This window comes from Eschscholzia californica, unplaced genomic scaffold (assembly GCF_041429995.1).
Source record: "Eschscholzia californica isolate CP2 unplaced genomic scaffold, dmEscCali1.0.p SCAF_3, whole genome shotgun sequence".
Classification (NCBI taxonomy): Eukaryota; Viridiplantae; Streptophyta; class Magnoliopsida; order Ranunculales; family Papaveraceae; genus Eschscholzia; species Eschscholzia californica.
Window position 1 is genome coordinate 6,406,209 of NW_028238420.1, and position 12,894 is coordinate 6,419,102.

The 12,894-nt window shown below is 34.2% G+C and overlaps 1 protein-coding gene across 1 annotated transcript; it reads left to right on the forward strand.

Moving 5' to 3' along the window:
• Positions 1-11,153: 11,153 nt before the first annotated feature.
• Positions 11,154-12,599, forward strand: LOC147548019 (protein FAR1-RELATED SEQUENCE 5-like). Its single transcript, XM_086667975.1, has one exon. The coding sequence runs from the start codon at positions 11,154-11,156 to the stop codon at positions 12,597-12,599; it is 1,446 nt and encodes a 481-aa protein (XP_086524101.1).
• Positions 12,600-12,894: the final 295 nt, after the last annotated feature.

The following is a 12,894-nucleotide window of genomic DNA, read 5'->3' on the forward strand; positions in this document are numbered from 1 at the left end:
TAGATTATCTTCACATTGTTTCGTTTGTAAAGCAATAGTATAAAGCTATAAATAATTAGTCTTATAGTGTATGTAGATCTACATTCATTCATTGATTGACCAATTTAGTCATAAAATACAAGCCTCGTGGTACTCCCGATAATGCTAATCACATTTACAGTAGTGTATACAAGTTGATCCTTAATATATAAATACTATTCGGATCTAACATATCTGGATGACATTCAATACAATCTATAGATTTTCGATGTATTCAATATAAAATTAGGTAATAGTAATAATATCGTCGGATTCAGATTCATTAGGTTTCGATAAACTTATACAAAACAGACAAACAGTATAGAACACTATACATGACAAATTCTCTATTCTAGAACAGTGGTGATTTCATGTGAACTCTTCACAATTTGTGTTCCACTACCTAATGTTTTTAATGGCCCCTTTAAGTTAAGTCTGACCATTGGATGGGTTGATTTAAGAAAAATGCTAAAGGATCCGAAAAAAATAAGCCGACAAGCTGAATGTTAACGCGCCCAACTCTCATGGACAACCCATGATAAGTGAGAAACGACCTGTCCGATAGCAGTCGGACACATCAGTTTTCGATCTATAGTCGACCTATTTTCTCGGGCCCTTTAACAAAGTTGGTGATCTAATGTCCACTAAAAGTACCAACTGTGGAGATGTGAGATATGTCTCTAGTAATTATAGACCACAAATCTTAGGGCATCAATACTCATCTCTATCAGCTTCTTTAATGGGACAAGAAAATCTCTTTAGCATATAGTCTGATTCTTGGTACCCTCTCTGAATTAATTGTATATTTTAATGAGATAGGTAATACATCAAGAGAAAAGAATAAGTGATGAGTTTAAATGTAGTCAATTAGTATCTTTTTCAGCTACGTCATGTTTAGTGTCACAGCTATTTAACTTACGGGGTAGTGGATTGGGACTTTCACAGACTTTTATAGACAAAATGTTCCGTAGACATTTCAAGACATTTCAAAACATTTCGGATGACTTTTTATAGACAGCATGTCTTCATAGACATTTTCAAGACATTGAGTAGACAAAATGTCTTTATAGACATTTCAAGACATTTGATCCATAGACAAAATGTCCTGGGGATAGACATTTATTATTTTAATATTATTATTATTGTTTAATCACATGAAATAATATATTTATACTAACATTTCAAATATATATTTTTTTCGACTTTTGTAGACATCTGTGAATATTTGTGGACATTTGTGGACATTTGGTAGACATTTATTATTTTAATATTATTATTGTTTAATCACATGAAATAATATAGTTATACTAACATTTCAAATATATATTTTTTTTTGACTTTCGTAGACATCTGTGAATATTTGTGGACATTGGTGGACATTTGGTAGACATTTATTATTTTAATATTATTATTAATGTTTAATCACATGAAATAATATATTTATACTAAACATTTCAAATATATATTTTTCGACTTCTCTCAACAAAAAAAAAATATATATATATATATTTTTCGACTTTCATAGACATCTGTGAATATTTGTGGACATTTGTAGACATTTGGTAGACATTTATTATTTTAATATTATTATTGTTTAATCACATGAAATAATATATTTAATATTATTGTTTAATCACAAAAAATATATACTAACATTTCAAATATATATTTTTTTCGACTTTCGTAGACATCTGTGAATATTTCTGGACATTTGTGGACATTTGGTAGACATTTATTATTTTAATATTATTATTATTGTTTAATCACATGAAATAATATATTTATACTAACATTTCAAATATATATTTTTCGACTTTCGTAAACATCTGCGAATATTTGTGGACATTGGTGGACATTTGGTAGACATTTATTATTTTAATATTATTATTGTTGTTTGATCACATGATGGACTTCAAATGTCTCTTGTTTTTTGAAAGACATTTTGGCTTCCAAATTTGTCCCAAATCCTTCACAAAATTCATCAAACTATGAAGTCCACCAAAGTCTGGGACATTTTGGAAGACAATTGAATGCCTCGGACTTTCGTGGACTCTCAAATGTCTGGATTTGAATGCCTCAGACTTTCGTGGACTCTCAAATGTCTGGATTTGAATGCCTCAGACTTTCGTGGACTCTCAAATGTCTGGATTTGAATGCCTCGGACTTTCGCGGACTCTCAAATGTCTGGATTTGAATGACGGTAGTTCAACAAAAAAAAAAAAAAAGAAATAGATAAACATATGACGGGACGATAGTCTTTGTTTATTTTTTAGAGAAATTCTTCCACAGTTTAATATTGTATATAAATGAGGAGATATTCACAGAACTCCGCTTGGTTCTAAGCAAGAGTCATAATTATTTTGTATATTATAAAATTTTGTCAAACTCTCTGTATAGTATTTTGTTAAAGTTTAGTGATTTTGCTGACGTATCGGACGGTTGAGAACATGTAAGAGATTAAAGTATGATTTCCGGAGTTTGAATTCCCATTAGTTGAAATTTGTGTAAATTTTTTAGATTAATGTCTCCTAGATTTCAAAACAGTTATTTATTTATAGAGACTGATAGAATGGTGGATTTCATTGGCTTGTACGCCCCGAGACTCTAGTAGGATATATTTTCTGTAAAAGATTATCAGAAAATGAAAATGTATTTTTATGGGTATTACCGGGTATATGTCCATTGTCGGGTACAAATGACATTGTAGGAAATTTTATACTAGTCAATTTCAACAAAAAGAAGAAGATTGGTTTACTAAATGTCACTATATTATAAAGAGTAAAATAAATTATTAACGTTTTTATTGTAATATTTGTTTTGTACTATTTTCATCCTTTTTCTCATTCCCTTCTAACTGTTTTTTGTGCAATTGAACTTCTGTCGCCAAAAAAAATATACGGAATTAGGGGATTCAACAACGCTCTTCCGTTCAGGGCGGAACTAGAGAGGGCTAAACTGAGATACATTGTCGGATCTGATATGTGATGTAAATTGTTGCGGAAGCGTAAAAGTAATAGAACTCATTAATAAAACTAAAGAAGAAACGATAAATAACTAAAGATAAACTGAAATAACTGTAAACAAAGAAGATGCAATCAAGGGTTTTTGTATTTGATAATTCAATTCTATGTTGTAAGACAGACTGGACTTCTCTTATATAGAGATTATACTTTCCTAGTTAGACTCAAATAAAGAAAGAAGATAACTACTAATAATACTTTTCTTGATTGCTAGGACACTAAACATGGAAACCCTAAATACTAAACTGGTAACTTATATTAATATAGTATCTTGGCCGTTGGGCCCGTTATTGGGTTGGCCGTCAGGCCCATTGGTGGGATGGCCGCCATCATACTCCCCCGCTGTGGAACAACTTGTCCCCAAGTTGGTGTCTTCGTAAATTGGCTCTGATACCAGCTGATGTAGATTGTTGCGGAAGCGTAAAAGTAATGGAATCCACCATTGTTAATAAACTAAACTAACGAAATAAAACTGATAAAATAACGATAAACAATAAACTTGATTAATAATAAACTTGGTTGATAATATTCTCTGATCTGGTTAACAAAGACAGACTAGACTTCTCTTATATAGAGATTGTACTTTCCTAGATAGACTCAAATAAGGAAATAAGATAACTACTAATAATACTTTCCTTGATTGCTAAGACTCATAATTATGGAAACCCTAAATACTTAATTATAGAAACTACGCTAATGTAGCTTCTTGACCGTGAGGCCCACTATCACCATGGCCGTGAGGCCCAATAGGAAGATGGTCTCCATCATACTCCCCCGCTGCGGAACAACTTGCTCCCAAGTTGGTGTTGTAATAAAGCGGATCGTCCAAGTAATGAGGATATATATCAGCGATGTTGGAGGTAACTTCGGCGACGAGTTTGAAGGCAATCCTTAGTTCCCACTTTTCAAGAAAATTGCCGAAAATCCGAAGAAGAAAAATATTGACAATATCACCAATTATAATGTGAAACATATATTGCCAAGATACTCGCAAAAGCAATACCAACGTAGTTACGTCTAGTAAATTGCGACATCGCCTGTCGTCTTTTAGTTTGACGAAAGAGGTCACATATACAACCTGTCTTGTTCTTGGAAAAACAATGGATGGCCATGAAGATTGGTTTGTATGATTCTTTGAAGTTGAAAGCCATGAAGAAATCAATGGAGGAGAAAGTATTTTATGATTTGACACAACTAATTCGTCTCCCGGAATCATATATGGATCAAACAACTTATTCGAGCTTGTGTTAGTCAGTTGAATTTCTTCTTCTTGATCTGTCTCATCGAAATTTTCTTCCTCCATTATTGAAAAACTAGGATTTTTTTTATCAAAAACCTCTCCTTCAATAATATTGACCATGGTAGTCGAAGGAATTTCGGATAATAATTTGTTCAATTGGATTTGAGATTCTATAAAAGATAAGTATTCATGTAAAGGGAGAAAAGCATATCGAAAAATACTTTTCACTTTATTCCAATCATCTACGAACGATTTTCCTTCATTAACGAGTCTCCATTGCATCTCGTTGAATTTTTCATAGACTCTTTTAGACAAGTGTTGTTCGATGACAAAAACCTTATCTTCGTCATGGACTTCTTGGTTTATAAACCAATCTTCCATCTGTTGAATCCAAAAATCTATATGATATTGATAATCAAACATAGGAATTTTGGAATCGACATTAATTTTGTTTTGATCTTTTCGATCAACATAGAGTTGTTGTGCATCTCTTAAAGGATCCCAACCTAAACGCGGAAGATTATTCCAACATTCAAGATGAGAAATATTTAAAAAAAAATTATCTGTTCCCAGATTCTTAAAGCTCTGAATACCAGCTGATGTAGATTGTTGCGGAAGCGTAAAAGTAATAGAACTCATTAATAAAACTAAAGAAGAAACGATAAATAACTAAAGATAAACTAAAATAACTGTAAACAAAGAAGATGCAATCAAGGGTTTTTGTATTTGATAATTCAATTTTATGTTGTACGACAGACTGGATTTCTCTTATATAGAGATTATACTTTCCTAGTTAGACTCAAATAAAGAAAGAAGATAACTACTAATAATACTTTTCTTGATTGTTAGGACACTAAACATGGAAACCCTAAATACTAAACTGGTAACTTATATTAATATAGTATCTTGGCCGTTGGGCCCGTTATTGGGTTGGCCGTCAGGCCCATTGGTGGGATGGCCGCCATCAATATGTCTGGATGGAATGGGCACTCATAAACACTTATTAAGTGATGAAGTTAAAAATGTTTGCCTCATTAAAGATCATTAGAACCACCATCTTAAAAATTGAAACAAATATATATATATATATATATATATATATATATAAAAGAAAATATCTTCATTCATTTTTTAGAGGATTAATATCTTGATAATGTACTCAGGGACCAAAAAAATCGACGACTTAAGTATAGGGAAGAATGATCACAAAGGTAAGTTAAGGACAAAAAAATCATTCTAATAAAGTTTGCATTAAATCTTAACAAAACAAAGACAAAAATTTTGAATATAAAAGAGACAGGGAGTAAAAAATTAAGCGAGTAAAAAATAGAGACAAAACAAATAGGGCTAGGACCTGCCGGGTCAGGTGAATGTGGTTTTACTCCCTTACTCCCTCATCTGGTCAGCTTTAGGATTTTAGTGGTTCAGATATTTGCTTGAACTTAAGGAGGAAGAGCATACGTCCATCTGTTAGAATATAGCCGACCGACCACCCGACCGAGACCACCGACCGCGATGAATAACTTACCCTAGTCGGTTTTGCTATTATGTAAAGTTGTTAATTATTGTAATATTCATTAATAGGGAAGTTTCCCAATATTTCTAAATTACTTCTATATGTAAATCCCTTGTAAACCTATAAATACCTATGTAAATCAATGAATAAAACACACAGAGAAATCTTCTCACATATCTCTCCTTCCTTGTTTTCTCTCCATCTCTGTGTTCAAGCTATTTATTATTCAAGAGGAATTTCCCTCTTCACATGGTATAAGAGCCAATTCAATTTTTTTTCTCAGAATATCAATTTCTTCTATCATGACTACTACTGAAGTCGATTCTGGAGATTATACTCCTAATTTTCCACCTAATCCGGTGTTTGATGTTCATCACTCTGATTCACCAACTACTATTCTCATCACTCCATTATTAACCGGAGATAACTATGCCTCTTGGTCAAGAGCCATGCGAATGGCTCTTCGGGCAAAAGCCATGCAGATGGCTCTTCGGGCAAAAGATAAATTCGGGTTTGTAGATGGTTCTATTCCCAAACCCACTTCTCCAACTCAATTACACTCATGGGGAAGGTGTAATGATCTTGTTAGTAGTTGGAGACCGCGTTTGGAGAGGAAGTTCTACTGGAAAATAATTTTCCAATGTTGCTGGAAAATAATTTTCCCCAGGGGAGCGTTTGGCTCACAGTGGAAAATTCAGCGAGAAAAGTTAATCCTTTTACCTTTTTCTCTTATACTTCATATTTGTTTTAATCTCGTACCATGATTAGCTAAAACTCTCTGACTAGGTTTTATGATGAAGTTTCAACATAAATTTTGATGATATCCTTTTCTTGCTTTAATATCTTGAAATGTTTTAATCGTAGTAATATTGAATTTTAGGTTTTGATATACGAATATTTCTTCATTAGCTATACTTTCGATTTGATGGTTCATGTTTAGGTTAAGTCCTTTAATGAGTCTTGCTTATAGATTGATAGTTAATAGTTGCGACTTCGGTATTTCAAAACTTCGAGTTTAGACTTTAGTTTTATTCGGCTTTAACTAGAATATTTTCCGGAGTTTGGTACATTCGGTTGCCAAAACTTGAGTGATAAAAAGATATGCATGATTAGATTATCATTGATAAGTGTTAAAATGGATTCTAAAATCCTAGGCTCTCTTCCCATTTGACTTCTCCCCATTTGAGTTCACCTTTTTAATCGTTTTAATATTTTATTTATTTTATTTTAAAACCAAAACCAATTTCAAACCCGAGTTACTTCCAAGTCTTAGAATAGGTTTCACTTAGTCTCTGAGGAACGAACCGGTCTTACCGGAATTTATTACAACTTGACACCCGTGCACTTGCGGGTGTAGACCTATTTAGGGTAACCTTCTAGGCCCATCAAGTTTTTGGCGCCGCTGCCGGGGAACAAGACAACATCAGACCTTTCAGGCTCTAGGGTATTATCAGTAAATTCATCAACATTTAACTTAGTACTAGGGTTAGACGTATTAACCTCGTCATCGTACCTAGTACCTTCCTGAGTTTGGGGTTGCGAAACTTCTTCCTCGTCGGCGAATAACTGTGACTTAAGCATCTTTACCTGTTGAGTCAAGGACTCAATCTCCTGTGTCGTTTGAGTCGCAAATTGTGACATCATCTCAATAAGACGACTCTCAGACTCTGATCTATCTTCAAGAGTCTCCTCATAACTATTGTAATTAAACGAAGACTCTTGATCATAACTCCCACCGTACATATTAGGATCATACCTGTCTCTAAAGTCATTGGTCTCAGAATAGTGTGGACTATAAGGTCTCTCATATATATTTGATGTCGGACCATATCCATCACTAATCGGACCATCTCTCCACATTTGTTGATAATCTCCTAATGTCATATGAGATCGATCAGGCTCATATGGTCTATTCCACTCACTAATCGGACTGTTTCTAGACATTCCTTGATAATCTCCAAATGTGATACCAGGTCGGTTAGGCTCGTTTCTACACATTTGTTGGTATTCTCTTAGGGTCATACCAGTTCGGTTAGGCTCAACTAGCCTATTCCCCTCGTTAATTCGTTGATAATCTCTTAGAGTCGTACCAGGTCGATTAAGCCAGTCTTTACGCAACTGTTGGTATTCTCTTAAGGTTATATCAGTTCGGTTGATGACGGGTCCCTTTAGATCAAGGTCATCATCATCAACAGGGTACGTCCAACCATTAGAAAAATGTGTCATGATGGTCAGGCACGATCACAAGATGAGAATTGACACTTATGTAACTAAACTTGACTCCTTTCTTTTGGTCTTTTTTTTTTTTTTTTTTTTTTTTTAACACGAAAACCGAAGAATCACTACGAAGATCTTATAAAAAGTACCCACTAACAGGGGATTCGTGGGTGATTAGAGAAAGTTACCTCCCGTTCGAGACGGGCGACGACCTTTGCAGACGACTCGGGCCACTCTCCCCGCGAGTGTTCGAACCCGAGGCTTCGTTTTGGTTTTTCGGTTACAATTTAATAAAGCCCTCCAATTTAGGGTCAAAACAAAAGAAAGTACTAAAGTGTCTGTCTCTCTCTCACCAAAATAAATACAAAAAATAAAAAATAAAAATAAAAACAGTAAATTTCTTCTTTTGGGGTCCTCCTCCTTGTTGCGCCTCCTCTTCAGCTCCTTAGTGTTCTGCACACCAAAAACAGAGAAGCAAGTCAAAGTATCCAAAATTTAAAACTTACCAAAAATAAAAACTTTCCAAAATTAGAATAAATTTAAAACATAGTCCCCGGCAGCGGCGCCAAAAACTTGATGGGCCTAGAAAGGTTACCCTAAATAGGTCTACACCCGCAAGTGCACGGGTGTCAAGTTGTAATAAATTCCGGTAAGACCGGTTCGTTCCTCAGAGACTAAGTGAAACCTATTCTAAGACTTGGAAGTAAGACGGTTTTGAAAATGGTTTTGATTTTGGTGATAAAATAATAAAGAACAAAATAATAAAACAAATAATGATACAAGGAACTCAAATGGGGGGAGATGACCTAGGGTTTTTGGAATCCACCGAATAACTCACTTTTAAACACACGAAATCAACTGGCTAACTCTCTCGTTTTATAACTCTGAACTTCGGATAATGAACTATCCTAATCCCGGGAGATGTTTTCGATAAAATTGGTTTTTAACTCATGAAATTGTAATTGTCTTATTTAAAAAAATGAATTTCTAAACTACTATCTATCAATCAATAAGTATGTACCGTCAAAGGACCTAACCTAAGCACGATACATCAAACCTAAAAGCATAGATAGTGAAAAGATAATCGACTTGACAAATTAAAACAATTTAAACATTAAATCACATTCAAAGAATTAACCAAATAATTTGTGTTTCTAAAAGCTCGAATATGGTTTCATCCTCAATCCTAGATTAAGAGTCTTAGCTAATCATGATCAAAGATTAAAATCAATATGAAGAATAAGAGAAAATGGAAGGAAAACAGAACTTTTCTCACTGATTTTCCCACGGTAGCCAAACGCTCCTCTGGAGAAAATTATTTTCCAGCGTCAATGGAAAATTATTTTCCAGTAGCAACTACGAACCAAACGCGGTCTTCTTCTCCAACTAAATTCTCCTCTTTCTACTGTTTCTCTTTTCTTTTTTTTCTTTTCTCACCAAATGAACAAATAACAATTGATTCACTTTTATTTTAATACTAATGAGATAACAAAGAGAATGAATATAAACCAATCTTGATATTGATAATAAACCAAAATAAATTTCTCAAAACTCTCTGATTTCTCTCTTTCTCTCACTACAAGCCACTCTTTCTGTTTCTCTTTCACTCTTTCTGTTTCTCACTTTCTCTCACTAAAATAAGAACAATAAATACAAAGAAAAGTAGATGATAATGGTGTTTCTCTCTCTCTCTCTCTGATTTTCTCTATAGGTTGAGCTTAGAGATGGTGATGTTCTTACCCCCAAACCGAGATGCCCTCCTCTGGTTCTCCCTCACTCTGTTATATAGAAAAAGAAGAAGAAGAAGAAGAACCAGAGACTAAAAATAATATCTCAAATCTTCTATATAAATTCTCAATCTCCAGCTCAATAAGAAATTTTCTGTTAATAGCAAAACCTTCTCTGTTCGAATCTTGCTGCCTTGATTTCCTTTTATCTGTATCTCTAATGCATATGGAGCAAATCTCTTTCTATTCTCTTCAATCACCTTCATTATCCCAGCTCACCCTCCATCTCTTTCTACTGTTATAGAATAATAGATTGAGGTATTAGACAGAAAGATAATTTCCCTTTCTGTTCTTTCCATCTTTCCCTCCATTTCTCTTAATTAAGACCTTTCAAAATCAGCCAGAAGATGGAAGAAAAATATCCTCCTTTAACTCAGTCCTTCCCTGTTATGTATAGCTGATATCAAGAGAAAATCCTAATGATGAAAACCAGCCCCATGTTTTCTTTCCATCTCTTTGCTTTAATTTCTTTTTATGAGAGAAAGAAATATAATCTCTCTCTTTAGATTTTCTATTAGCAATAAGCATCCCAACCAAATCCTCTCTCATTCTCATTACAACAGTATATGCAATCGAAATTTCTTTCTCTCTCTTCTTTCCTTCTTTCTTTGTTATATAAGAAGAACAAAAAGCCTAGACGACCCTCCTTAGGAACCGTTGGTTAGACCGTTTATGCCACATGGCATAAAACTCCAAAAGACCCTCACATGGGCAGACAAAAGAGAAAAGTTAGAGAGAGAAAATTAAATTTTCTCTCTCTAACGTGGACAAATAAATTGGGATGTCCGTTTGATTACGGCGTGAGAGACTTTACCGGATCCTTTACCTTTCAATCTTGGCCTTTAATATTTTAAGGGCTGAGATTGAAATACTCAAAAGCAAATTAAACCCAATTTCTTCGATCAACAGTCATCCTTTTCAACCACTTGAAGAACAAAAACGAACCCTAGCTTTGGAGTTAACCATTTTTCATCATCGTCATCCACCAACCGAGTTCTAGCTCGAAGACCGCTGTTGTTGTTTCTCTACTCATCTCCTTCTTCCAAAGTAAGGTAATTTTAGTCATCTTTGCATCACCATTTTTTGGTTAAAGTGCACATACTAACATAGTTCAAAGTGATTTCTTATTTCAATGTAATTTTAGTCATCTTTGCATCACCAATTTTAGGTTAATGTGCACATACTAACATAGTTCAAAGTGATTTCTTATTTCAAGGTAATTTTAGTCATCTTTGCATCACCATTTTAGGTTAATGTGCACATACTTAGTTCAAAGTGATTTCTTATTTCTCTCTAACTTTCTGATCTTGGTACATAAAGTATTCTTGTTTTTGGTTGTTTTATTCAAGGCATCTATGGAAGGAATACCTATAGACTATAATGTAGATTATAGGGATGGTATTGGTGATGAGAATTTTGGGGAAGGAGATGATAGTGGACCCGAAGATGATAGTGAACCCGAAGATGATTGTGGACCCGAAGATGATTGTGGACCCGAAGAAGAATGTGTAGAGAGTGAAAAAAAAATTGATTGTTCGAAATACAGTAAATTGGAACTATTGGATTTACTAAAGATTGGAACAATACACGATAATCTTGAGTTTGTTTTTGAACTTTTTAAGAAATATGCGTTTTTGTCTGGATTTCCTGCGAAGAAAAGAACTAGTAAAAGAGATTATAGTGGTTTGCTTCGATGGGTTACTTTTTCGTGTGCTAGAGAAGGAAAACCTAGAATTACTTCTTCGAATTGCTTAAACCCAAAACCCTCATCCAAGACAGGTTGTTTAGTTAAGATTAGAATAACGCTTGAAGGAGATGAAAGATGGAAAATAACGTCAACCTATCTTGATCACAATCATCCTCTAAGTCCTAGCAAGTCAAGATTTTATAAATGCAATAGAAACATCAAACCATCCGTAAAAAGGGCTTTAGAATTGCATGATAGAGCAGGAATTCGAGTATGTAAGAATTTTGGTACCATTGTTGAAGATGCACATGGTTATGAAAACTTGACTGTGAACAAAAAAGACTGTCAGAATTACCTAGCAAAAGTTAGGCGATTGCGCCTTGGTGAAGGCGATGTAGTTGCAGTTCAACGTTATTTCATGAAGATGCAATCTCAAAATAAAGATTTTTTCTATTGTATGGACCACGATGGAGAAGGTAGACTGAAAAATGTATTTTGGGCCGATGGAAAGAGTAGAAAATCTTATAAAGAATTTGGCGATGTGATTGCATTTAATACAACTTACTTGACTAACAAATACGAAATGCCATTTGCTCCGTTTGTCGGAGTAAATCATCATGGACATACAATCTTGCTCGGGTGTGGTCTTATTTCAAATGAAGACATGGATACATTTGTTTGGTTGTTTCAAGCATGGCTCGCTTGCATGGATAATTGCCCTCCTCAAGGAATAATTACAGATCAATGTAAGGCAATGCAGAATGCCATTGAGATAGTTTTTCCTCAGAGTAGGCATAGATGGTGTTTATGGCATATTTTGAAGAAGTTTCCTGTAAAGTTTGGTAGCAATAAACAAAAAGATCAAATCAGCTCGACATTGAACCATTTAGTATATGATTCACAAGAACCCGGAGAGTTTGAAGAAGGTTGGTTAAACATGCTTAACAAATATGATTTACATCAACATAAATGGTTAACTAAACTATACACGGATAGGTATCGTTGGGTTCTAATTTACCTTAACAATAGTTTTTGGGCTGGCATGTCAAGTACACAACGAAGTGTGAATGCTTTTTTTGATGGTTATGTTCATTCGAAAACAACTCTAAAATAATTTGTTGAACAATATGGTCGTGCATTGAGAGATAAAGCCCAAAAGGAGGCAGAGGCGGACTTTAGGTCATATGCACACAAGATACCATGTGTAACTAGATTTGAGATGGAGAAACAAGCTCAACAAGTGTACACCACAGAGAAATTCAAAGTATTTCAGACTGAGTTGGTTGAATTGTTATATTGCAAAGAAATAAATAGGTACCAAAATGACATGTTTACCATACATGACGTACGGGCTGATATTGTCATTGGAGAGGGAATGAAGAAAAGGATGGTTTATAAAGTTTATTGTG